Raw genomic sequence first — 26829 nt, forward strand, 5'->3', positions numbered from 1 at the left:
GTCGAGTCTCAGGACGGCCTCGCGAGGTGGAAAGCATTTCCCAGTTCTGCAGGCAGGGAAGCCGGGACTCCCCGAGGTCACGTGCACAGTCGAGGACATGCCACTGGCCCGCAGGCGGGCCTCCAGGGCCTGCGGCAGGTCCCGTCAAGGCAGGGGCTCTCCCCACCAGCCCCAGCTTTGTCTCCCACACAGCTCCCCAGACAGACTCGGCATCCCTGCTGCCAAAGGAAACTTCTGGAAAGGGAAGCCGCATCCTCTGTTATCACTGATCCTCACCTCCCAGCCACAGACTTCAGGGCAGAGAGTCGCTGAGCCACATCGAAAGCAAAGACCGGAGGTCTGGTCTTTCTTCCTGTCTGACCGTGTGGCACGTCCATCACCCGGCAGTCGGGGCTGAGTCTCCGGAACTGCGCAGGGAGCTCTGGGGAGCCCTGACCTTCACTGGGAACCTACCTGCTGCAGAGATGACGGCACTGTTTCTTCCTCAGTTGTAATCACTTGGGCCCTTTCACGTTAGTCACTGTAACCCAGGACCACTCCTGGGCAGGGGCGGGGGACAGAACGGGTGACGTCTCACCCCAAACAGAGGCTCTGAAACCCCGTTGCCAGCAACCACCCTGATGACCCCAGAGCCTGCCTGCGCCCGGGAACTGCTGGGCCCACTGCCTGGCCCCCCGGCTGGCAGGCAGGCTGTTGACGCTGTAAGCGGGGAATGCCAAAGCTCTCCAGGGCTCTCCTTTCACTGATGACAAAACAGGAGGGAAACGGCACCAAGGCCGTTCTTCTGGTGCTCGGCAGAAGGACACATGCCTCTCACGTTGCTGTATCAGTTCAGAGCTGGACCAGGGACCCCAAGGGTTTTCTCTTCCAGATCCTGTTCTATACGTGAGAACACAGTCCCGGGGTCACCTCCCCGGGCTCCCTCTACCAGGCAGGCCTCTGGGCTTCCAGCAGCGCTGGCCTCCCTGGCCTCTGCCCCTGTTCACCCTCCCCGTCCATCAGGACTCTCCTCATTCGCCCCTCCTCCCCCATCTGTGTTTCCAGAATAACACCTGAGCTATTATTGCCTACGTGGTGTTTGTGACATTTCCTCTCGCGCCCTTCCCTGTCTGGCTTTCCCAAAGAGATTTTTAAGCTCCTTGTAAAGAGGGCACAGGGATGGGTTTTCCACCCCCTGGCCCCTCCCTGCCCCAAGGTGCAGCATTTAACGTCAACTAAGGAGTGGATCGTTCTCTGTGCAATTGATCAGAAGCCAGAAACTCTGAGACCAGTTCTCTTAACATAGTCAAATAAAAATTCTAAAAATGATGTTCTGTCTAATATTTAATTTCAACACTTAAAATCATTCCCTGTGAGTGGATGAAACCATATACCACCGTATATCAAAAGCATCTGTGAATGTGGTTCCCGTGGAGGGGAGATGCATCCTGCAGGGGTGTGTCTCCTGCAGCCCCCCAGGCCCTGGATCACTGGCAGCCCCACCGGCACGCTTAGAGGACACTGGTTTCCAGATCGAGGAGGCATCAATTCAGGTCTCTTCCTGTATCTTCTGAGGGCCTGGGGAGGACAACAAGCCCAGGGTGGGTGGAGGGCCACCGCTCACAGGTAGAAAGCGCAGGAGGACAGCCACCATGGTTTGGGATAAGAATTAAAGAAACTTCCTGATCCCGAAGTGCTCTTAGAAGAGGAATGAGGCCCTGAGGGAAACAAAGAGCTTAAGAAGCACTAAATGCAGTAAGTTGGAGCAGGAAGCATGTGAAGGGAATAAAAGGAAGCCGGTGATGGAGTCATCTCCAGGAGAATCCAAGGCTAGCTTTAATGAGTCAGCCCATTTATCCACTTGGTGTGAACACAGCTTTGCTCAGCAAAGGCAGGGGAGCGCTCAGGGAGGCTGGACAGGTCCCGGCGCCATCAGCAGACACACACGATCCCGCCTGTGGCCAGGACAGGTGACCCTCCAGAACCAGAGCTGGCAGGACAAGCCACACCGCATCCATACGGGAAGTCCCAGTGAAGACCCCGAAGACCAGCCTCGCTGTCTGCAGAGTTTAGGACGTTGAGGAAAAGCTCCACAAGCTCACTTGTTCGTTGATGCTCTTATCCCAATTAAGCCACTCAAAATTTTGAAGTTCGTGAGTCATTTGCTTCAAATATCTTTAAATTAAGGACGGATTCATTTCCCTGGCAGCAAACACCCAGCAAGTTAATTAAAAGGGGCTCAGCATTTAAACCGCCATCGCAGCTTTAAACAGAAGGGGAGGAACGTGTCTCTCTCTGTTACGTCTGCTTCTCTCTCCCTTCCCCTCCGATCCCGGCATTTAGAAACTACTCCATCACCATGGGACTTGATCCCAAGGTCTCCCCGCTTCCAGTTCAGGTCATCTGACCAGCAGGGTGAGAGAAGACAACACCAGCCCGTCCCACCAAGAGGACACTGAAGGCCCCCTGGTGACAAGGACAAAGGAACCTGGAAATCATCCTTGGAAACGCGTGAGTGGATTCCAGTGTAAAAATTACCAGACAGAACTGGGAGGACATCTGAGCCATCGCATCCTTGAGCTGCTGGTTGTCACAGATCTGTGACTGATCCAGATGGGGACACATCTCGAATGACAACGGGGACCTGGGCCCTCCTGGGCAGTGCACCTTCCCGGAGTTGTGAACACAGGCAGGTGGGGAAAGCGTCAGATGTGTCTGTGCAGGCAGGAGCCGGGGGCCAGCAGGCAGGGTCGAGGAACGTCAGGTCTGGGAAATCTTTACTGAGCGCTAACTGCAGGCCAAACGCCCAGGAGATCCCGCAGTGGGCAAACGCGGGGACTGAAACCAGCTGGCTTAAACTGCCCACAGCTCCCTTTACGAGGTTTAAGATTAAAGCCCAGGAAATGACTTTCCATTTTTCCGTTTTTCTCCTGGGAGACACTGTAATTCCAGACTCAGAATACAACCAGCAAGAGAGCTGTCACTGGAGAACAGTGCTTCACTGTGGTGAGCCCTCTTTTCCGGACCTCAGGTGAAGTGCTGACCGTCTGACGCTCAGTCTCTGCCAGCACCGTGTGAGGCTGCAGCTCAATGCCTTGGTGAACCTGAGCCAGGTGATTTTCCACCCCAAGCAGCTCCTCTGCTCAGAGCACCAAGGTCAGGGATGAGAGTGTGGGACCTCATCAAATGATGTCACCATGGAGCAGTAAGCCGGTGACAGCAAATCATCACAAGGACAATAATCAACATTGTCATCACCATCACCACCATCACCAGTACCACCAGCACCATCATCTCCACCATCATAATTACCACCGTCTACACCATCTCCATCAAAACCATCACCAGCACCATCATCTCCAACATCACCACCATTATTTCCACCATCATCATTATCGTATTAACAGCAGCAAACATGTCCTGAGGAACTTTTATGTGCCAGGCACTGAGCACCTGGTATGTACTATCTCACTGAATCTTTACAACATTATGAGATTTTTAATTCTGTAATTCCCACTGAGGCACAGAGATAAGAAGGAAGCTGCCCAAGTTCACGCAGCTAATACAAATGAAGCCAAGAATTGGCAGGCAGGCTGCGGCACGCTCAACTACCACACTAAAACTAGAGAGATTTCCCAACCGCTTTACGTGGAACGTGACTCCTGCTCCACGTCAAGTGGGCCCTTAGACAATTCCGGCAGCTTTTCCATATAATGTTAGCTCCTGACAGATTTCAGAGTGCCCCAGATCACCAGCCACCTGACCTTTCTACACCCATCAATGCCTGTGCTATGGACAGACAGGAATGTTTAGACATTCCCCTTCTAAACGTTTCTCTACAGAAGCAAAAATAAAACAACTTCCCAAATCTGATTCCAAAGACACTTCTTTTGACCACAGAATTGACTTATCAAATTCTTCATATCACTTCCTAAAGCCTTCATTCCAGACTTTGGGGCACCCCCCAGCTGTGAGTGGGCAAATCTGGGCCTGTTTGTCCTTGACGCCTGTAACCCTCTCCTCAGAGTCACTCTTGCTGGGTATAAAAACATCTGGCATGGATAGAGGATTCTTAGTTGCCAGGCGCCGTGTTTTGTACTTGGGGTTGATTTACTGAGACCTCACAGCAACCATTTAGGAGAGATATTTCTAAACTTTCATAAATGAAGAAAATGTAGCCAACAGAGAAGAGAACTTTCCCAGGGTCAGCCAGCTACGTGCAGCAGAGCCCAGATTCACACGCAGATCTGCAGCCTGGAAGCACGTACCGCTCACCGTGGTGCGCAAGGGTCCCCGGACCACAGCTCTGGGATCCCCAAGACCGCCCTTGCTGCCTTAAATCCTGTTGGAGAAGGGTGAGTAGCAGTCATACTCCAACGAGTTGGGGGCCTAGGTCTACATCTGCTGAGTAGGGGGATCTGCAGGACCCCTGCCTGGGCTCTCAATGCCCTGGGGCTTGGATCACTTATGTAGGACCAGCTGAGCTTTGATGAGCCCGGTTGGAGGAGTCAGCATTTCCTCTCTTTCCTTGCCTTGAACTCGAAGCTGAGGACCACTGGCTGCCCCTACTCAGCATCCAGCATCACTTCCCAGAATGAACATCTCTCTGCATTAGAAACAAGCACACATGCTTACCCCCCTTTTAAGTTTGTTGTGCTGAACAAACTAGTCTAGCAGCAGGTTATGTTATGAAGAACCATAAACCTTTTCCAAGATAAGCGTCTGTCAAGCTGGATTAGCAATGTCCAGTGCACTAGGAATTAATTTGCTAAACCTTACAATGCTGTCCCGGGCATTTAACTTCAGTAATAACAGATGTAATTTGGAAGAAATGGGAACTCGTTTTCTCATCCATGTCTATATAGTAAGTGACGTAGGCAGAGGAGATGACAATAAATGAACGCACCACTAAATTCTATCATGATGATGGCTTGCGAGTTTATTGAGGTAAAAACGAATGCTTTGTAAACTGCTCTTGGGCGCCTGGCACGGAGAAGATGAATGGCAGTGTCTGTGTGTCTCTAGACCCCAGAAGGGGGCTATGTGGAAGACAGCTGAGGCACAGCCCTGCGGACCCTCTCCCGTGACACCCCCAAGCTCACAGCCTCCGTCCCTCCATCCCGGCCCCCGGCCCCTGGCGTTGAGGTGGAGCTTGGCTTTGCTTCCACAGATATGTTGCTCTCAAGGGAAGAATCACGCAGAATAAAAACCGCAGTTCTCTTATCCAGGTGAAGGAAGGAAGTAAGTCATGGAACAAAGGCCACCCGCTCCCTGGAAACCTGTCCAACTACTGATCATACCCTGCCTATCGGCCGGGATACAGAACGTGGTGCACACACGGAGTGCAAGGGACAGCATGGCAACCTGGCTGCAGAGGGACCCTGACGAGCAGTTTTCTCTGTCCTCCGGGTTCTGTAGAGGATCCGTGTCAGGTCCAAACCCTGAGGAAGTGGAGAAGCAAGCCGGGGGTGGAGGAGGCTGCATGGTGCCCCCACCCCTTTGGGCTCATGCCCTGGAACGTGCATCCTGTTTTGCAAGTCAGCAAATACCGCTGCCAGTTTAGGATGTGCAGGCACGGACACGATCTGTAAACCTGGGAGTCATGGTGGGGCATGGGGCCACGGCTTGTTCACAGAAGCCAAGGATGCTGGCAGTGGGTGGGAACACGGGGGTCCAGGATCCTGGCTGTCCCCTGGCCGGCCTGAAGCTGGGTACATGCAGGGGGCCTACCAGCGAAGGGACAAGCTTTGGCCTGGGAGATTTTCAAGGGCTACTCCTTTCGAAGCAATTGGAGGAGTTACAGGAGGAGAAGGAACAACGAAACGACGTTGCAGCAAGATATGCCAAAGCCAAGAAATGCTAGTTGTCTACACACATCTAGAATAACACGGGCAGGAGAACCGAAGCCATCTGTCAGATCTCCATCCTCCAAACACCTCCTAACCCATCTTCAGGGACAAGACACCCCCCACCTGAGTCAGTGCGCAAAGCCTCAGCTAACACCACAGCAAGCTCCTCCTGATACACGGCCTCCGGCTCTCCTGCTGTTTAAGGTAATTGCTAATTCTCGGCCAGTCTGACAGTTGCCCCTCCTTAGGGCCATACCCTTGAGGGTTTTTGAAGACACCACATACCCTGTCTCTATCAGCAGATGTGCCCACATCTAACTCCCAGGCTGGCCCAGGAGCTGAAGTTCTGCCATTCAGGAAGATGTTTCCCTGTGTCTGGTGGGGCTCAGACACCCCTACACAGGCAGGGTGGGTACAGTGCCCACTTCAGGGCCACCTCTAGGGAGAGACCCTCTCCCTGCTCCCTTCCAGCAGCTAGAAGAGCCTGGCCCTTCCTTGCAGAGCACAACCCAGATTTGTCAGGACATATACACGTGCAAGTTCACAGACACACAGCGCCCCATCTTCCCGTGAGGGGCTATGGCTTTAGGTTCCCTGATGGGAAATGAAGAGTCTCACGAAACGGCATCACCCAGGCACAGCTCAGCATCCCTCCTAAGCCACACCCCCCCCAAAAAATATCCCCCCAACCCAGCACCAACCAGAAAAGAGGTGGGCGTACCTGAGGTCTCCCCCAGAACCCGCGGGGGCTTGCTGACTTTGCCACTGTCTCTGCTGGGGCTGGTGGAAGGCTCCGTTGTGCTTACCCCAACCGGTTTCCCACTCCTGGGGTCCAGGGGCTCGGTGAGCCCCTGAGTCTGCAGTGTCACGGAGGTGGCCGTGGTGGCGGTGGCGGTGGCAGTGGCCACAGCTGTCTTCCGTGTTTGGAAGATGGAGACCGTGGTGGGGCCATGAACGCCTGGAAATGTATTGGATTCCGGGGCCTCCTCCTCCCCCGTGGGCCCCCAGGCAATGAACTCCGTCTCCGTGGTGGGCCTGCTGCCTTGGAAGTCAAAGTTGTTGAAGGCGGGCCCCTGGAGGTGCCTCTTCCCCCTCCGCAGGAGGGCCTGCTGGTCCGTGGGAGCTCCACTGCCCCCCGCAGAGGATGAGGGGCCCAGGGAAGGGCTGGATTTGGCAGCAGCTGGGGGCTTGGCCAGCCCCCCTTTGGGCCCCAGAGCGGCCACCTGGTCCCTGGGTCTGTGCGCCCGTCGGGCCCGGGGACTCAGCAGATGCCCGTGACTGTGACCACGCTCCAAGCGGGGCGGCCGGGGGCTCCACACGGGCGCTGGGACCCGGGCGGGCTGTCCGCTCTTAAAACTCCACAAGCGGGGCGGCCGGTGGGGCAGCCGCGGCAGCAGCCGGAACTCGGGGCCCGGGCCCAGGGACTCACACGCGGGCAGATCCAGGGCGAGCTGAAACATGGCTATAAGGATCCAAGCATGGCTTCCTAGAGAGCAGCCGGGCCAGCGGATGAACATGGAACTGCGTGGGAGAGAGAGAAAAGCATCAGTGGGGGGACCTCTGCCCGGGGGGCGCTCTCCACCCCCAACCAGGACGAGGAAATGCTCTTCTTGTAATGAACGCTAATCCTAGCTTCCAAAGGGGAATGAAACCCTTCGTTAGTTCACTTCAAAGGCCGACTCGAGCGCGGTCTGTTAGCATCTTAGAAACACAGGCCGAACCACATGCGCTCAGGACCCGGCTTCACCTCCAAGGAGCTTGCCTGCACATGGCCGGCTGAGGACAAAGCGTCCGCTTACAGGAGGGAAACCGAGTCTCCAAAGCCCACATCTGTCAGCTGAAGAGATGACCTCACGGGCCTTCCATCCCCGCTTTGCTCTGACCCTTAATAAAACGGAGGCACCAAGAGGGGAGGGAACGGCAGGGCTGGAACGTGGTCCACACCCTGGGTCCAAGGCCCGGGCACTTCCCTCTAGGTCACAGACGTTCGCGGTCTGAGGTGGGTGATGCTAAGCCTGCAGCCTGCAGTCCTGAGGTTTGGAGGGACAGGGGTTTCAGCCTGTGGGGCTTCACGTGGAGCAGAGTCCCAGCATCTACTGCTCCGGGCCGGGTCCCGCGCTCTGCCAACCCCACCCTCTGCCGCCTCGTATCTCAGTTGAATGTGCCGATTTGAAAGCAGGCTCACGGCCTCAGATGCCGTTACACATACATGGGGAAAGCTGCTGGTCTGTGGCCTCCTCTGGATCTCGCTCAGGAAAAGACACGCTGCGGGGAAGCTGAAAGTCAATCAAGGCGCCCACTCTGCCCAAGTGCTTGTTCTGCCGATACTTTTCTCCCATGCAGGTGCCCTTGGGAACCCTGTCCTCTACCTCCTCAGCACAGGGAGGCTGGGGAGGGCACACCCGCACGGCCTGGCGAGGGCAGCGAGGCTGATCGCGCCCTGGGCCTGGCAAGGATAGAGCCAGGGGAGGATGCAGTGCACATGGAGGGTGGGGGGACCCGGGCCCCGCGCCCTGCCACCGGCTTAGGTAACTGAGGACCTGGGACAGGCGCCCTTCAAAGCCAGAGCTCGTCAGCAAGGCCATGTCTAAAAATTGACACGAAGCCAGAGCTTAGGGATGGTCGCAGGTGCGGGGTGGGAGAGCATGTGTGTTGCACTGAGTCGTCAGCCCAGAAACACTGTAGAACCAGGCCTGGGGAAGCGGAGTTTGGCAGGTTTTCCTCCAAGGGTGTCACGTGACTTTAAAAGGGACTGAATCAGTCCGTGTCTGTGTGAGTGTGTCCACGTGCCTGGGGCTGACTTTTCCCTCACTGACACTTAGGAACGTGCTGTCCCCCCAGCATGTTGAAAGGAAGAAACTTGTATTAATGAGCGCTAATTGCCGAAAAGGACAAATCCTCAAATAATAAAGCCCCAGTTTTTCAATCAGAACGCAAGTGCTTGGCTGCAGAAATTAGGAACCGCTCATTATGCTAATGCCTCCGCACCAAGAGGCTGCCGGTGCGCGATTTCTCTGCACGGCCAGCCCTGCGTGCTGCAGGGTCCAGGCCAGCCTCGCTGCACACAGAGATTTAGGTCAGCGCGAGGTGCCCCCAGGAGCACACCAAGGGCGGCTCCTCTGTGGCCACAGGTGGCCCAGGGAGGGGGATGCTTTAGAAGCTCAAGTTCTCCCACCTCTCTATGCATTTGGACGCGAGTCCAGCCCTCAGAGAAATGAGATGCTGCTTCCAACAGGTGTGGTGCCTCGGCCTGGAGGGCACCACTGGTCACCATCAGGTACCACAAGGCACTGCTGAGCACCCCCATGCCTCACCAGGTTTCACCATGCCCCACTAGGCACCCCCATGCCTCACCGTGTCCTCCCAGGCTTCACCAGGTCCCACCAGGTCCCACCACCTCACCAGGCCTAATCAGATCCCACCAGACCCCACCAGTTACTACCAGGAACCCCCAGACCTCACCAGGTATTATCAGGTTTCACCAGGTAAGAACAGGTCCCACTAGGCACCACCAGGCCTCACCAGGCCCCCGCCCCCCAGTACCACTAGGCCTCAACAGGCACCCCCAGGCCTCACCATGTACCCCCAGGCTTCACAGGGCACCACAGGTCTCCCTATACCCCACCACCTCACCAGGTCCCACCATACCCCACCAGTCACCACTAGGCTCCACCAGGTACTACCAGGAACCCTCAGGCCTCCCCAGGTACCTGCAGACTTCACCAGGCCTCACCAGGCACTCCCAGGTACCACAATCACATCAGGCCCCACCAGGCATTACTGGACTCCACCAGGTAGTACGAGGCTCTGCCAGGCAGGCTGAGCGAACGGTAGTCACACACACACCTGCCTGCCACCACCACCTGGAGCGGCATCGCCCCAGGAAATTACAACAGGGCCTGTGCCTGCCCGCCCCGCACAACTTCACATGCAGGGTATTTCTGCCATTTTCCACCAATCGTGAGCTGTAATTGGTTACCATGGAAACCCTTCTCTTTCCACGCCACCCAGCTGTTATGCAGAGAAGCCAACCGTCACAACAGCGGGGAGAGCTAGATTTGTTTTTCCTCTTCAAGTCCATTTTCTTTCTTTTTGAACGGGTAGATTTGTTCACAGAGGGAAAATACAGAGGCAGGTGAACAGGTCAGGGCAGAGGCTCCACCCACACCCAGAAGCCAGGAAATGCGGGGCCTGGGCGGGGGAGCAGAGAGAGACCCTCCCATAGGGAGGTCAGGGAACGATTCCGTGGCCTGCAGGGGACCCATCATTGGTCTCTCTACAGGGGCCAAAGGCCCCAAGCCCTCTGCTCTGTCACCAGGCCTGCTGCCTCTGTGCGCAATCTGGACCTTCCTGGACTCCTGTGTGGGATCCCCTGGGGTGAAGACGCACCTTGGTGTGAGAGGACTCAGCCACATCTGCGAGGACCGTGTGAGGGGCAGCCAGTGACCTCTGTCCTCATCCCTCCAGCTAGTCCTGAAACCAGGCAGGACCCCAGGAACACTCTGCAGTGTCCCTCTGACACTGCTAAGCACAGGGCTGGGAAGCCCCCAACTCCACACTCATTTCATGGTTAAGAGGTTCTCGGAGGACCACTCACAGATCCTCTCACCCAGGAAGGCATCCACGGTGCCATCAGCCATTTTTCAAGATGGCAGAGGACCCCACACATCTGCAGGGGAGGCCCTCAGAGCCACTAACCATCAGAGCCAGCGGGTAACACGCCAAGGAGGCCAGGCCATGGCGCAGGCCGAGTGCGGCCGGCTTCCCCAAAACTCTGGGGCATCCACAGACGCCTTACGAAAGTGCTGCCGCTTCAGCCCCACGAGGATGGCTACAAGCAAACAGAGGGACAATTCCGAGTGCTGGCGAGGATGTGGGAAGACTGCAAGTCTCGGGCATTGTTGGTGGGAATGTGAAACGGTGCAGCCATCAAACAGTTTGGAAGTTCCTCAAAGTGGACCCAGAAATTCCACTCTTGGGTGCAGAAATGCGTACACGAATGTTCAGAGCAGCATTATTCCTAACAGAGGAAACTGGAAACAATCTCCGTGCCCATCAGCTGGTGAGTGGGTAAAGAAGGGTGGTCCAGCCCTACAGTGGGACGTTGTTTGGAAAGAAGTGCTGACGTACATTACCACGTGGATGGACCCTGAAAACGTCACGAAGAAGCCAGTCACAAAAGGCTACAGGCTGTACGATTCCGTTTACAAAAAATGCCCAGAAGCAGTCGATCCACAGGAATAGAAAGTAGATTGGTGGCTGCCGGGGGCTGGGGGCAGGGGGGTAGGGAGTGACTGCTAATGGTCACAGGGTTTCCTTTAGGGGTGATAAGAGTGTTCCGGAATGAATGGTGGGGACAGTTACACAACCTTGTGAATACATTAAAAACACTGACCTCTACACTTCAAAGGCGTGGATTTTAGGGTATGTAGTTTCGATCTGAAGAGGTGGATGTGTGCCGGGGTAGTGGGTAGACAGACTTGGGGCACACTGCATCGCGTCCTAATTCTGTTCCCTGTCCCTGGCAGGTGGGAGGAAAGAAAGGATGCTGGGGCCACAGCCGGCCTTGGCAATGGACGTGCAGTGGAGACTTTAGATTCGTCCACACGATCCTTGCTTGAGTGCCCGGCTGCCGCGTCTACACCCTGTGACAGACGGGCCCCGGATGGCTCCCCCTCGGCAGCATCCCAGCCTAGACTTTCAAATGAAGAACAAAAGCTCCCAGCCACCCCCCCACCCCACCTGATTGCTCCCAAATTGGGAACTACTGCTCCATCCCACTTTATTTTCTAGTTGGCAGGCTTTTTGCTTCTCTCCCTTTTAAACTTTTATTGAAATCCTTTTTCCCCAAGAACAGCTTAATAAGATTCAGCAAATTGAGATTCAATTTGATACCTTCTGTATATTTTCTTCACTGAAGAAAATCACTGTCAATTAAGGGAGACAAAGACATCCCTTCCACTTAAGGGTGCGCTTTTCTCCGAGCAAGGAGTTTGCAGGGCTGCCTTCTGCAAGCAGCTGGCATCCACTTGCCAGAGCACTGGGGCTGGGCCAGAAGTTTATGCAGGAGTCTGCACGGCCCAGAGGCCATCCCGGAATCTCCAGGACAGGGCAGAACCTGAGCGGTATCCAACAGGTGGCCAGCCTGTCCCAGCCCTGCCACTAGCAGTGACAAGCACCCCATGTACAACCCCAGCACTGGATGACTGAGGAAGACCCTCACCCGTGATGTCTCTCTTGGGCTTGCCATCAGCTTGTTCGGGGGACAAGCCACAGTGGGAACAATTCTGTTTGACGTTGGCCTGAGCGTGGGCTTGTTGCTTCCACTCCGCAAGCCCCAGGTTCCCAGCCTTATACGAGGTGGTTGGAGCAGGTGGCACTGAGGTCTCCTCATCTTCTAAGAAGAACCGTGCATCTATGATCAATAACGGATAGGGTGCAGCCTGAAATGGCTCCGAGGACGCAGGTGGGACAGACACAGATGTGCTTCCTCCAGCACAGAGCTGGCTCTGGGGGAGTCTGTGTTCCTGTGTGGACATCATCAACCCCTACAGACATGGGCATCCCTTCACCTGGGGCCCCTGCTGAGTCTACGTGCCCCTCCTCAGCATGATCCTGTGTCCAGAAGCCCCTTGATCCCACCCCACTTCTGTTGGTTTGTTTGTTTAAATAAGCTTTTCTTTTTAGAGCAGTTTTAGATTCATAGAAAAATTGCGTAAGGGCACCGCGAGGTCCTGTGTACTCTTCTCCCAGATGCCTCGATGTGAACATCCCACATCACCATGGGGAGTTTGTCAAAACTTAGGGAAAGCACGGGTCCATGATCATGAACCAAATTCCATACTGTATTAGGGTTTCACCAGTTTTCTCTCCCAGCATCCCACATAACATTAGTCATCACGTCTCCTCGGGATCCTCTGGGCTGTGATGGATGCTCGGACTTGCCTTCTTTCGATGACCTTGTCAGTTTTCAGGAGGACAGATCAGGTAGTTTGTAGGCTGTCTCTCTACTGGGATTTGTCTGGTGTTTTTCTCATGGTTAGACTGGGGTGATGGGTTCTCGGGAGGAACTTCAGAGGTGCAGCCCTCCTGTCACATGGTATCGGGGTGCCTGATGTCAACACGACCCACCTCTGCCGATGACCTCAGCCACCTGTGGGGTCCTGTCTGCCAGCCGTCTCGACTGAAAAGTGATGCCCCTCCCCTTTCTGCACGCTCGTCTTAGGAAGCAGGACCCCAAGCACAGCACACACTCTGGGGGGAAAACCCACTGTTTTTAACTCCTCAAACCTCACCAGTTTTGCAGTCAAGCCATGGAATGGGACAAATCTAAGGAAGCCACTGTCCCAAGCGAAGAGGATGGTGGGTGACAGGCAGGACTTCCCCTTCCTTTCAGACCTACGTTCCAAGTGCGCTCGGGGTGTGGGCTGGCAGCGAGAAGCTGGGGTGCTCCAGCCGCGGGATCTGCACTCAGGGAGCTGGAGGGAAGAAGTCATGAGATTTGCTCTCAGGATGTTCAGAGATGCCCCGTCTCCTAGAGCCTGACAGGGTGACGCTGCTCTTCACGAAGCCCAGAGACCAAGGGGCGGCAGGCTTGGGGTCCGGGATGGATGGAGGAGGCAGCAAGCCTTCTGAGGACAAATCCTGGACCCCAAAGCTGCGACTAAGGGGAGACGGCGGCCACACTCAACTCTGACCTTTGGGCAAAGTGAAACTCCCAGTAGGTGAGCCTTTGTTTCACCACCACGTCTTCTCCTGACAGAAGGCACATCCCACCAGGAAGAGACATTCGGTTCTAGGTGAGAAGGCAGAGCTTGGTGCCCAGTGGGGGAAAGGTCCTGGTATCCCTGATTCCGTGTTGCCCCAAGGTCTCTGCCCTGGAGAGAGCGGGACGCGGCCTTCCAACACCATGAGATATCCATCTCCCCCCACCCTCCGTACAGGACCCTCTGGTGCCCAGGAGCACTTGGGGGGCCTCCTTCCAACCCGTGCCCCCCAGCCCCCCATCACCAACAGGACAGTGCAGCAGGGGCTCTGGCTACATCTCAGGAGCAGAGAACCGCCCTCCCCTCTCACGGACACGGGTGGCTCAGCCTCTATCCCCCAGCACCAGCTCAGGAAGGGAGCAGAGCACGCGCTCTCTTCTGGAAAGCAGTAACTGGTTCAATTTTCCTAGCGAAACAAACGCAGCTGTGAGTCACTCGAACGGTGCTCCCAGACCGATGTCACCGTGATGTCCTGTAGAAGCGGCTCCACACTTGGCCCCGGGACTCGCGGGGATGAAAGCATCCCTCCCTTTCAGGAGAGGCGCTCTGGGTGCCTAGGTTTTGGTCACCCACGGCCCCAGTGGATGTCGGGCGCACACGTGGTTTCTGACACAGAGAAGGAGCGGTTCAGGAAAGAAACCTCCAACGTGACCAAATGTCTCTGGCTACCCTCCTTCCCGGAACGTGGGGTCAGCCCCGGGGGCGGGGGTCCTCTTGACACCTTCCTACTCCTGGGTGCGTGGGTGAAGCACAGGCAAACCGGTCTCCTGACGGAGCCCTTTGTCCTGGAGCATCTGTGGGTGGGTGTCTTCATCCCAAACCCTCATTGCCCAGGTGTGGACAACAAGAGACCCACAAAGGAAGGGGCCTGGCTGGGATCACCACGAGTCCAGGACTCAGGGACTTAAGATCTCTGTGCTCAGAAACTAGGTCCCAACGCCCCTAGACCTGTGGGGACAGGGACACGCTAGAAAAAGCAGAGCAAGGACAAACCCTCTATAACCTGTAACCACGGTGACTCCACTCCCTGGACAGTCTGCACAGAGGCTCCGCCCACGGGGAGGCGGCTGGGTGGGCGCTGGACCTGAGCAGGTGGGATCCATGCCCCTCCCAACCTCATCCAGCCGCCAGGGCCCTGCAGGTCCCGGGGAATTACTTCATAAGCTCTTGCAGAAGACAGTAAGCCCTGGCATGTCAGTGACGCTGTACTGTCCACACAGCGCATTCACACCATCGATGCTCGCACAGGGGCAATCATGCCCCCACGGGACGTTCGGCAAGGTCTGGAGACATTCCTGGTTGTCAGCAGCTGGGGATGGAGGCACTGCTGCTGGCATCTAGTGGGCAGAGCCAGGGAGGCTGCAAAACATCCATGTGCACAGGACAGGCCTCCACAGACTTATCCTGCCCCAAAGGTCCACAGGGCTGAAGCCAAGAAACACTCTTGCACACGGAGGGTCTGCTCCTCCTGGGGCCTGGTGAGGTGGGAATGACCATCTTTATCCCCAGGAGGAGAGAGACTCGGAGATGACTAATCCACACAGGCTCCAGAAGCGGCCTTGTGTGGTGGTGACCTCAGGGGCTCAGGGCTGGCTACTTGACTTCCAACCTGCTAGCCGCGTGAGCTTGGGCAATCAGTGGAACCTATCTGAGCCTCAGTTTCCCCACCTGTAAAATGGGCTGAACATGGGTACCCACACCACAGTGTGTCACGGGGACTCCATGGTGAGTGCTTTAGGCTCGGCTCCCAGCCGTGGTCCCTCCACTCCCCCCGTGGCTGTGGATGGCACCCAGGGGCCCATCTTCCTTCCCCAGGAGCTCCAGAGTGGAGCGTCTGCAGAACTCGGAGCACGGGGGCTGGTGCTCACAGGCTTCACAGGTGCTTGGAGGAGACTGAAGGATAGCAACGTGCTGGCATTCTGGTTGCCTGGGCAACGCGCCCGCAAGCATTCCGGAGGAGTGAAGTGGTGACAAGCGGTGGGTGGGTAGCCTTGTGGGTGGGAACGCTCTCTCCCCTGGAGTGGGGAGCAGGGCTTCTGCGTGTCTGATGCTACAGCCCCTGCCGACGTGGCCAGGTCCCCACTGCCCTCTTGCAGCCCTGCTGCTGCGGGACAGCAGACAGGCCATCCAGCACGGCAGCCCCCAGACACCAAAGTGCCCCCAGCCCAGCTGGTCCTCTGAGAGGCTCAGCTACTGACCCCCCAACGTGGTGTCTGTTCCCTCTCTGGGCAGCACCCAGGATGTGACCAGCAGCTGCCCCAGCGGCTGAGCAGCCTCCTTGGGTCTGCCAGCCCGCCTTGCCAGGTACCCTGGGCCATCCTTCCCATGCTTCCTCTGCAGGTGGGGGCAAAGGTCTGAGACAGACCCCCAGCATGAGCTGGTCCATCCCGGGGTCAAGCCTGTCTTCTGCATATCTCTCTGGGCAAAGGCAAACAGACATGAGCTGGGCGAGAAACCATCCCCGCCAGCAAAGCCAATTCAGAACAAGGTCTAGAAGACCCTGGAAAGGCAAAGTCAGTTCTGCAAATTCCAGCCAGTGGTTCTCAGCCCAGGCCTCCCATGAGAACCACCTGGTTGGGGGAAAGGATGGTTACAAAACTCTGAGCCTCAGCTGCACCGCCGCAGACCCACTCATCAGCATCTTTAGGGAGGAGGCCCAGCGTCAGTAACGTTTCAGGGAGCTCCCCAGAGGCGTCCAGGGTTGAGAGCTGAGGAACGTCTCCTGTCCCTCACGGGGACCCAGTTTAATCCTATTTTATGTCCATTTTTAACAAGAGATATAGGATGGGTTCGGTGGGGCAGAAGGGATGCTGTAGACCAGTGACCCTTCAGCACACAGGTCCCGGGTACCACGTGCCAGGGCTGTCAGGCCGGGAAGATGCTCACGGAAAAGTTCTTACACAATCACGTGAAGAGATAAGGGCTACGGCACAAATGCATATTTATGGAAACAGAGCTGATCATGGACAGAAAGGGCTGAACAGAGCTGATCATGGACAGAAAGGGCTGAACAGAGCTGATCATGGACAGAAAGGGCAGAGTGGGTGCCAGAACCATCACCCACATGGACTAAACACCAGCTCTGCGTGGGGCTCTGGGCTTAGCACTCAACACGAATTGTCCCATGCTGCTCGCACGGTAACCCTCTGAGAAGAACGGCTGTTACTCTCATCTTGCAGAAGAAAAAAAAGAACAAAAATAGTCGCTGTGTTTTTCTCTGGAAAGAAGAGTCTCTTAAAAATACAACTGAAAACAGCTGATGCTGAAGGAGATAAATATTCAGCCCCGGAGGGAAGCTGGTTCTGGGAAGGATGTGTTCCTCCAAGGTTTCAGGTTTTGAGAACTGTCCCATTGCCTCTCTGGCACTGGGAAACATGCATTCCCCGTAGAGAACATTCCGTGTAATCTCAGACACCGCTCCTGGTGACAGACGGCTCGCTACTGATAGCCTTGTCCCTAAAAAGTGGACTCGAGAATAAATGATGGCAGCTTCCAAAGCACCCAATGAAGTTCCTCTTTCTCACGGGAAATATCTATTTCAGTTTGTGTTGCTATTGTTACATCGTATTTACGAAGCTCGTTACATGTGCCCGGCACTTTGTAAGCCAACCAAGAAGGGTGGAGAACAGTGGAGGCATCGCTGCTTCTCAGCGTCTCAGAAGCAGGGCTGTCGTGGGATCTGCAGGGATAACGAAAGGATGCCCTGATGGAGGTGGGGAGGGCGGGGCGTAGGGAAGGAAGAGCGAGATGGCTGAGGGAGAGCTCTGGGGTCAGGCGGATTGGGGCCGAAAGCCCAGCTCTCCATCGCCCGCTCACCCAGCGTATGGGCTCCTCTGGACACTGTCTCCTGAGGTGCTCATGGGCTCATCTTGTGCAAGCGGGAGGGGCGGGGGGGGGAATGACACTGACAAGATGCTGGCAGAGCTCTCGGCAAAGCGCCCAGCTACGTGGCTTAGGAGTCAAGAGGAGGCTGGACTCAGGCCACAGGAGGCAAAGGCAGAGGAGCTGTGTGTCCAGGAAGAGTGGTGGACCTCCAGAGGAGCCCCAGGGACCAGCTCAGGCCGTGAACCCCTAGTTCTCTCCAGTGGTCTCCAGGCCAACCCTGCCCATCTCTGACCTCCAGAACCCCCGGGACCGTCCCTTAGGGAAAGCTGGGACCACTGCTCAGAAGGGCTCAGTGTGGCTGAAGCATGGTGGGTCCCTGAATATCAGAAGATGAACGATGAGGAAGACAAAATCGATAGTTTAAGAGTTTGGAGTGGGCGTTATGAAGGAGGTGCAATTACAGAAGAACATGGAGAGGTCCGGAACCTCGCAGGAGGCTCCGGTGTTGGACCAGGCGCATCACACAGAGGAAGGATGATGACTGGCCCCTGCAGCCGATGGGGGCGGGGGGAGGGCAGATGACCTTGAAGGTCCTCCGGAGTCTAGTCTGTGAAGGGCAGACTGCAGGGAGGAGGGAGAAGGAGGGTCCTCCTCACACAGTCAAAAGCAGACCCAGCCCACTTGAGGGGACCCAGGGAGCCCAGTCCTCAGGTAGCAGTCTCCACGCCTGGCTGCAACCACGTTACCGTCCTCAGTCTTTTGTACCTGAGTGTAAATGAGGCTGAGATGAAACGGGGCCTTTGCAGGGGATGGAGGGACCCATACGGTGGCCTGCACGGGGTACAGGGTCCTGAGAGGGGGCCTGGGGGGGCAGGGGATAGTTGCGTCTGTGGATGGGGGAGAAAGAAAATGGTAACTTGGAAACGAGCCGGCACTGCCAGAAGTCCATGAAGTCATCTGTGCAAACCCTACAATGTAGGTCACGGTTCTGTCTCCACTACAGCAAGTTCCTGTGTCCCCATCAGGAGGGGACTTGCCAAGAACAGAGGCTCTGCTGCCGATACCCCACCCTTGCCCAACCCCACCGAGAGGGGGAGAGCCTAGACCCAAGTCCCACTGGGCTGTGGGCGAGGCCATGGGAAGTGCCGGGCATGATGCTGGACAGCCAGGAGCCGAGCCTGGGCCAGCCCCCCGGTCCCCGTTGGGCTGGCCATTTCCCCCAACCACACCCCCCGAGAGAGGCAACCCCACTCCGCCACGTTACCCACGAGGGGATGTACGTTTCGGAGGTATCGGCGCACCTGCCCCAGGTAACCAGCCAGTGGGCGGTGCCTCGGGGACCTGGCCCACCCTGCTGCCGCCTGGCTTCACCTCCCCCAGGGCCTGGGTGCAGAGTGAGGAGGCCAGGCTCCAGCCAACCACGCGGGAAGACAGAGCCAGGGGACACCCTGCCTGACGGACATCTCTGCTCTAACCACCGCCATCCACAGCTTCCCAGCTTCAGATTGAACACAAATGGTGATGGGGAACTCACTACCTCCACAGAGCACTGAGCGGGTGTAAGGTGGGGGCTTGGGTAGAGAGCCTCCCCGGGTCATTTCCACCTCCCACCCCAGCTGTCCTGCTGGGAATCAGGACTCATCCAACCCCCGAGAGGCACTCCACGTGCAGGCCACACAAGCCTGGACCACACACGCATGCACGCACATGGACACACACAGACACACACGGACACACAGGTGAACATGCGTCCCCAGCCATCCCTTTTCCAGTTCACCCAATGTCCCCTCCTGTGGCCCAGCTGTGAAACCCGCCATCCCAGGTTTCTCGCCTGAATCTCCAAGTCGAGTGTCCAGAGCTCGGCTGCAAACACAACGTGGCATAAGGCTGATGGGGCAGCCACCACTGGCAAGGGGACAAAACACTCTTTGGGGAAATTCTTCCCAGAAGAACCCAGCAGAGCTGAGTGTCAAGCTTGGCAGACGGGCTCTGCCATCACCAGCTGCCTACCGCCACCCCGCAAGCAATGTCTCCCCTTGGGGTCAACCTCCCCCCTCCCTGAGGCCCTGTTATAGGCCGAACTGTGTCCCCCCCCCAAATTCATACACTGAAGTCCTGACCCCAGTATCTCAGAATGTGACTGTATTTGGAGATGTGATCTTTAAAGGGGTAATTAAGGTAAAATGAAGTTATAGGTGTGTGATCTTTAACTTTTTTTTTTTTTTTTTTTGCTTTACGCGGGCCTCTCACTGCTGTTGCCTTTTCCGTTGCGGAGCACATGCTCCGGACGCGCAGGCTCAGCGGCCACGGCTCACGGGCCCAGCCGCTCCACGGCACGTGGGATCTTCCCGGACCGGGGCACGAACCCGCGTCCCCTGCATCGGCAGGCGGACTCTCAACCACTGCGCCACCAGGGAAGCCCTAGGTGTGTGATCTTAATTCTACATGACTCCTGTCCTCAGAAGAAGAGATCAGGATACAGACACACACAGAGGGACAACCATATAAAGACATGGGGAGACGACAGCCATCTACACGCCAAGGAGAGAGGCTTCAGGAGAACCAGCCCCGCCCAAACCTCCAGGACTGGGAGAGGACAAAGGTCTGCGGTGGCTTTTGGGGCGACCTGAGCTGACCAGGACAGGGACCTCTCTCTCTTGCTGCTCCCGCCCGGAGGGCTCAGAGCTCAGTGCCTGCGGCGGGTCCTCATTGTCACTCTCTCCTGGGGATCCAGCACCACGGTTCCAGATACCGTCCCCGCAGGGGTCACTCACAAGCACAGCCCCACCTCACAGATCTGGACTCAGCACAGCGCCTGCTAAGCCCCTGCCCACCTCAAAACGGCACACCCATCAGCGCAGCCAGGGGGCACTGCCGTTTACCAGGTAGCACAGCCAGAACTCTGCCCTCAGAGCCCGCCGCCCCTCCCCCCAACCAAACATGTGCTCAGCGGGTCCTGCCAATCCCTCCCTCCCACGCAGGGGTTTTCAGCTTCCGCACATGGACATCTGGGCTGGACCACTGTTTGTGGGAGGAGCTGTCCTGGGCACTGCAGGACGTCTGGAGGCACTGCTGTCCTCTATCCAGAAGATGAAAATGGCACCCCAAAGCTGTGACAAGCATTCTTGACATGGACACATGTGCCCTGGGGTCGCAGGTGCCTAACACAGGTAGGCAACTCCCTCTCTCGGTTCCCCGGCGCCCAGTGCATGTGTGGTCAGCCTCATTTGGAGAAAGAAGGGCCCCTCTGCAGCTGGTGGGAGTGGGGGCTCTGGCACTTCTGAGGGTGTCCTCCGGGCCGTCGCCTCCCACCACCTCGAGGAAGCTATCCACGACTACCTCCCACCTTCCTCTCTCCCGAGTTTCCTCTGAAGCTCAGAGTCCATCTCCCCCAGTGCCTGCCCATGGCAACCGGTGACCACTGCCTGCCCCCCAGCCCCAGCCCGTTAAGTGGGTCTCTGCATCCCGGCAGCATCACAGAGGCTTCTTGGGTTTCTTCAGACACTTTCTCCCCACGAAATGGGAGAGGAACATGACCCCACCGACCTCCCAGAGTCGTGATGAGGGAGGAAAACTGCAGCCTGAGGTGGACGCTTATTGAATTTGATTCTTATTTAATATTAGTTATGCTTTAATACTAATGTTAACTGGGCTTGTTAGTTTTTGTTTTCATCCAATTATTGCACAACCCTTGATTACACAGCTACAGTGATGGGCGCTGGGGATCTGGAAACAGAGACAGTGTCCCCACCCTCTCTGATCAGTGCACACCTTAGGGCCTGGCTCACAAATGCACGTTCATTCATTCACTCATTGAGGTAGCAAACAAATAAATGAATGGATGAATGAATCAGGAGCTTGCAGTCCACTTGGAAAAACAAGGGTTTTACGTGACAGATAATCCAGAGGCAAGGCAGTCAACCTGTTGGGGCAGATTCAGCTCTGTCTGGATGAACCTGGAGGGCTGCTCAGAGGAGGTGACAGGTCTCTAATGCCGTTCAACGTTTACCAGGGAGGGGAGATGAGGAGAACAGAAGGAATGCCATGGCTTGACCTCTGGGGTCCACTCGGGAAGGCCCAACAGCAGTCAGGAGGGCTGCCAAGGAAAGTGCTGGGGGTTGGCGGCCTCCTAGGACCCGTGTCCTTTCAGGGTGTAGAAAACCCCTCTCAACGGTCACCGAGCACTTCGCCTGGGGCAGGGATGAGGCTGGACTCTTACATTCACAAGCTCAGTCAGTCTCCACGATGACCTGATGGAGGGCCAGCCGGCCTCCCCAGCCTCAGTTTCCACATCTGCACATCGGGGGGAGGTGACCTTCCGGGTGCACACGGTTCAGACCCTAGTGGCCCTGGGGCACCGCGGCTCTGCTATCTGCCTCACGGGTGTGGAGGGTGAAGAGATGCACTTGGCGAGTGATTCCTGGAGGAGGATTTGGGGAGCCACGCTGAAGCCCTGCAATCCCGGTGAACTCGTGTGGTGGTGGCTCCCAGCCCTGGGGTCCCCGGGGTCTGGTTGCTTTTCTGTTGACCAGGAAACTCCCCTGCTCCCTCGGTTTGTTTTATTCCCAGGCAGCCCTTCCTTGGGACCTGCCCACCAATGCATTGAAAAGTCACCCTGACCGTGAATCACACGGACGCACTTCCCTCCGGCGGCCCATGCCCATTGCCTCCCAGGTGTGGGTCTGGGGTCAGCAGGAGGGAAGGTGCTGAGCGAGGACGTGGGGGAGGGGAGAGGGCAGTGACCCGGGCACAGGACAGATGACCCAAGTGCCTGGCAGCCCTCTTCTCAGGAGGGACAAGCACCAGACATCTCTAGTGTTCACAGTCCAGATGAATCAGGAGACCTGGCACCCCGCCTTCCTCCCCGGATCCCCCTTGGCTGGCCCAAGACTGGTGCCCAGTAACTCCCCAGAGCTCTGCTGTGTGCCCCACCCTCTCAGGGCACGTGGGCAGCCGAGGACCGAGGGGGCAGAGGAATCCATCCACCCACAGCACCAACCCCTGCTGACCGACTCGCACCATCCACAGACCCCGGGGGATGAACCCTGCTGCCCAGAGGGGGACCAAGGGAGGTGGCCAGTGGGCCCTGCCCAGCTCCAGCCTGAGAAGGATGGGGGAGGGAGGCATGGATGCTGAGAGCGGCTGGACACTCCCAGCCCTGGGCATGCCCCCTGAGGAGGAACAGAGTCACACAGCCTGGGGACTCTCCCCTTCCACCAGAAATGGTTCAAGGACCTCGAGCGTCCAGAGAACTTGCAAAGTCCCATTTCTCCTTGTGGACTGTGCAGGCTTGGGCAACGGTTTAAGCTCTCAGCATCCCCACCTGTAAAATGGGCAGAATGCCTTTGGTGAGGAGTAAATGAAACAAGGTCAATCTGGGACCTGGCCTGGGCATATGCTCCATAAATGGGGAGGAGCCTGCCTCTCTCAACCAGGACTGCGTCCAGCTCCCGCCAGGCCTGGCAGTGCAAATGCAAAGAAACAGTGCCATCCTGCACCCGAGGGCCTCCTTGGGGTGCCCGGGGCAGCTCCAGGTTGCAGATCCCTGAGGATGAGAGGATGCATCCATGAGGGCATCCGATGGCTGCTTGCTGGGCCCCCATCCTTAAAACAAGAGGTCATACCCGTCATAAAGGGTTGGAAAGCTCTGGACACCTTTGCAGACACAGCTCAGCACCCTGGACCCCGAAGGTGAGGGCAGGGTATTGGCCAGCCCTGCCCAGGGAACAATGACAAGGGCCGGAGCCTGGAAAACCGCCTGTGGGGTCTTGTCGGGTACAGTCCCTCCTCGGGCTTACCGGAGGAATTTGGGCACACTTCTGTCCTTGGGCAGTGGGGAGGCCCCCCTTTGACTCTATGCTCCTCCAGGGAAGGGCCAGGTCCTGTTTGTCTCTGTCAGGCAGCAGGAAATACATCCATGGTCCGCAGGGGTGCACTGGGTGCCACCAGTGCCCAGAGCTGGGGAGGTTCTGTGTTACAACCTGGGGCAGTGGTGAAAGCCAGATGCTGCCCTCGGGCCAGGCAGCCGCCCTGAGGGAGGCACCCCTCTTCTCATTCGAAGGAAAGGAAGAACAAAGCTCTTCTCTGACTTGCCTCTGCCGGGGGCTCCCATCCCCTCACAGGGATGCTGCCGGCCAGCCCCGTTTCTCCGTCCCTCCTCCACCTTTCACAGCTGCCCTTCACGGAAGCCCAGCACTTTGCTGCGTGGAAAGCACATGGTCCTTCATGCTGACGCTGGGCACTCACAGACCGATCAGGTCTCAAGGCTGAGGACGCTGAAGCTTGAAATCCAGACTCATCCAGGTGCAGCCCCCGCAAAGGAGCAAATCCAAACTCCAGGTCCCGGGGGCTCTGTCCTCATCCTGCATCCTGGTGGCTTCCCGCCGCCACCCCTTTCAGAGGGAATCTGCCGGAGGGTCTTCGGTGATGGAGGGTCTGGTCCTAACCTGCCGTATGCACAGAATCTGCCAGGAACGCCCTCTACCTTCTGCAAGGAAGGTGGGCTGGGTCTCTGGTCCAGCCTCCACCCACTCGTGGGGGCTCCGCCAGGCGCCTCTCACTCTGCCATCAGCTCGGAAAGTAGGTATTTCAGGTGTAACAAATTGCTTGTTTGGCTGTTAATCGGGCCACCCTTTGGCAAGGGCACACAATTTAACCGCCTCAATCAGTTGAATTCATACTGGGAGTGCTGTTCTGATTTATCGGTAATTGTGTCTGAAACCTCTCTGGGGCAGAAGGATGTCGGTGTGTTTCTCTCTCTCTTTACTCTGCCAGGAGCTGTTCCGGACACCCCGTTCCCTCTACGTGGTCTCGGGAACACCCCATGGAGAACAGAGAATGTCCTAGACCAGGGCCACTGTGCCAGGTCAGCCAGGAGCCCTAGTCGCCCCCAGACAGATGGGGCGACAGAGGACGGGGACCTCGTCTCCCACCCCACTTGCCAGGGAGCCTCAGACGCCCGTGGGCCTGAGCCCCGACGAGTCTCTCCTCTTCCGATGGGTGTGTGCTGCCTGCGTGCCCGCTCTAAGCGGGGGTCCTCGGAGCCTGCAGTGCCTCTGTGCCTCGGTCTCCCCATCTGTGGAGGGGAACGATGCTCTCAGGGACGTCCCTGCACTTTGTGAGTTGATATGATCCCAGTACGCAGGTCATCTCCGCAGCGAGGAAAACAACCAAAGAAAACATAGAATCGGGGCTCCTTTTTTCCCCCAGAATTCTATTCTCAAGTTAATCACTTTGTTTTTAAGTGAGAAGCTACACCTTGAGTGTTTTCACTAAATAAGTCTATGTTTGAATGTATTTTTAAATTTCTCACATGTTGCATTTCACCTAAGGACATCTCTCTCTCTCCGTTTCTCTCTCTGCCTCTTCCTCTCTGTCTCTCTTTGTCTCCCTCCTTCCCTCCCACCCTCCTCTCCTTTTTGAACCCACAGTCCACCGACGAGCTAACAGACATCAGCCAGACCAGCTCCCCGTTGGACCCTCCCGGGCCTCGGCCAGCACGTGCCTCCGAGACCCGGGCATGCTGAGCTGGCCCAAGGCCTGACCAGACCGTGGAGGGACCACCTCCTCAGAGCCTGAGAGGGATAGAGGTTAGGCAGCCACGCCACCGCTCAGACCATGCATACGTGGTCACTCTGAGAGCACGTTGACGCTCCCATGGCTCGGCCAACACCCGGGCCACACGCCGTCGACCCCCAACCAGTCTCCGCATGTCCCACATCCGACCCTACGGGTCTCGCGAGGCCGGTCTCGGGACGCCTCTCCAGCCTTGTCCAGCAGAGCCCAGCCCCACCGCCCTCGTCCCGTTCTCACCACCGCTCCTGCATCCTCTGGCCTAGGCGTGAACACCTCTTCCTCTGAATACCCTCCTGCATCCCCGGGAAAGGCCGGGTCCAGAGAAACCTTCTCAAGGCACAGCCCTCATCAGTACCCACTTAGAGCGCATCCCTTTTCTTGGCCGGGGGCCCCTGAGGCTCTGAGTTTTGTCCTGGTCTGTACCCCAGCCCCCCTAATGCCCAGCACACAAGCAACAGGTGGGTGAATAGATGGATGGATGGATGGATGGACAGCACCTGTGTTGGTCCCTCTGTGGGATGCCTCCCTCCGTTTTCTGTCTGCACTGACCACCCCGGTCCTGGGGGTCAATGACAGCCCCCTTCTCTGAATGAGAGCCACATTCATCGCATAATTCAGTTCAGCATTTCACAGCTGTGGCCCAAGTGGTTATAACCCACACGTGAACGTCCTCTTTTCTTAAAGAGGCCTTAGTTATGGGGGACAGAAACTCCTGCTATCATCCCTTCAAACTTTGTCCGCTCTCTGCCCCACCTGGTACCATTTAACCCTTGACCCCCACCGTCCGATGATAAACGCAGATAAGATGTTAGGCCCTTCATTTCCAATCAGAAAGGAAACCAAGACTCAGGTCCACCACATAAACCCCAGGGGTTCCAGCCCCCATCCAGAGGCTGCCCATCAGGCTGCCCTTACCCAGGGTGACCTCACACGGGGCATGATGTGTTATGGCTGGATTGGTGCATTGAGGCTGACGGAAGGTGTGCTGGTGTTTCGATACTTTTCCACGTTGGGTTTAAGGGAAACCTATTTCTGAATTTCAGCTGAGACAACAGATAATTTTGGGAGAGACTGCAAAAACGATCCATGGCTTCCCTAAATTCCCCCAGGATTCTGCTGTATGGTGAGTGCCCACATGGATTTCATGAGGTTTCTAAGCACTCCATCCTACATTCTCACTCTGATCGTGGCTCTAAAAGTCAAATATCTTTTCTATGTTTGTTGAGTGGATTCTACAAAGAGAGGGAGAAGAGAGACAGACAGACATTCATCAGTCTTTCAGGAAGAAGATGCCAAGCTAAAGGTTCTGGAGGGAGGGACCAGGAATCGTGGGTCTTGTCACCATCCACGTTCTTGGTTCTGATACACCCTGGGTGGGGGCTTCCTAGCAGGGGATCTGGTTCACGGATGACAGGCAGCTGCCCTGAGCAGCTCAGGGCAGGGAGTGGGCAGCAAGGATACCGGTCCGACTTAGGGACACTGTCTCTGTCTAGCCTGATCCCGCTGCAGAAGCAGACTACCCTCTGCTTGAACTCTGAAATCCTCAAAGCAGGGCTGGTACAGCCGGCGAGTCACACTGAGGGACCACAGGGATTGGTGGATGCTGGAAGGCCAAGGGGACACATAGACCAAGGGGTTCACCTTGCCCAGAGCCAAAGGCTGTGGCCAGTGGTCCTGACTGCAGCTGGGAAGAGCAGATAAAACATTCCAGAAGGATGGTCTGTCCACGTTCGCATCTAAGTGAATCTCCTTTTTTATCTGCTGGCTTTGAGATGGGCAGAATAGCAGCGAGGGGATAAATTCCTATGGGTGCCTCCTGACCAGAAAGGCTCAGT

The 26829-nt window shown here is 56.7% G+C and overlaps 1 protein-coding gene across 1 annotated transcript in view; it reads right to left on the reverse strand.

Moving 5' to 3' along the window:
- The window catches only part of AJAP1 (adherens junctions associated protein 1), a 111027-nt gene that overhangs the window by 49183 nt on the left and 35015 nt on the right, over positions 1 to 26829 (reverse strand). Inside the window, exon 2 of the mRNA XM_089901891.1 lies at positions 6550 to 7349. Within this exon, the coding sequence (XP_089758017.1) occupies positions 6550 to 7349 (800 nt within the window). The remainder of the gene's footprint in view (positions 1 to 6549; positions 7350 to 26829) is intronic.

This window comes from Delphinapterus leucas, chromosome 1 (genome assembly GCF_059928025.1).
Source record: "Delphinapterus leucas isolate spDelLeu-1000000601 "Yukka" chromosome 1, BTC_Dleu_Yukka2, whole genome shotgun sequence".
Classification (NCBI taxonomy): Eukaryota; Metazoa; Chordata; class Mammalia; order Artiodactyla; family Monodontidae; genus Delphinapterus; species Delphinapterus leucas.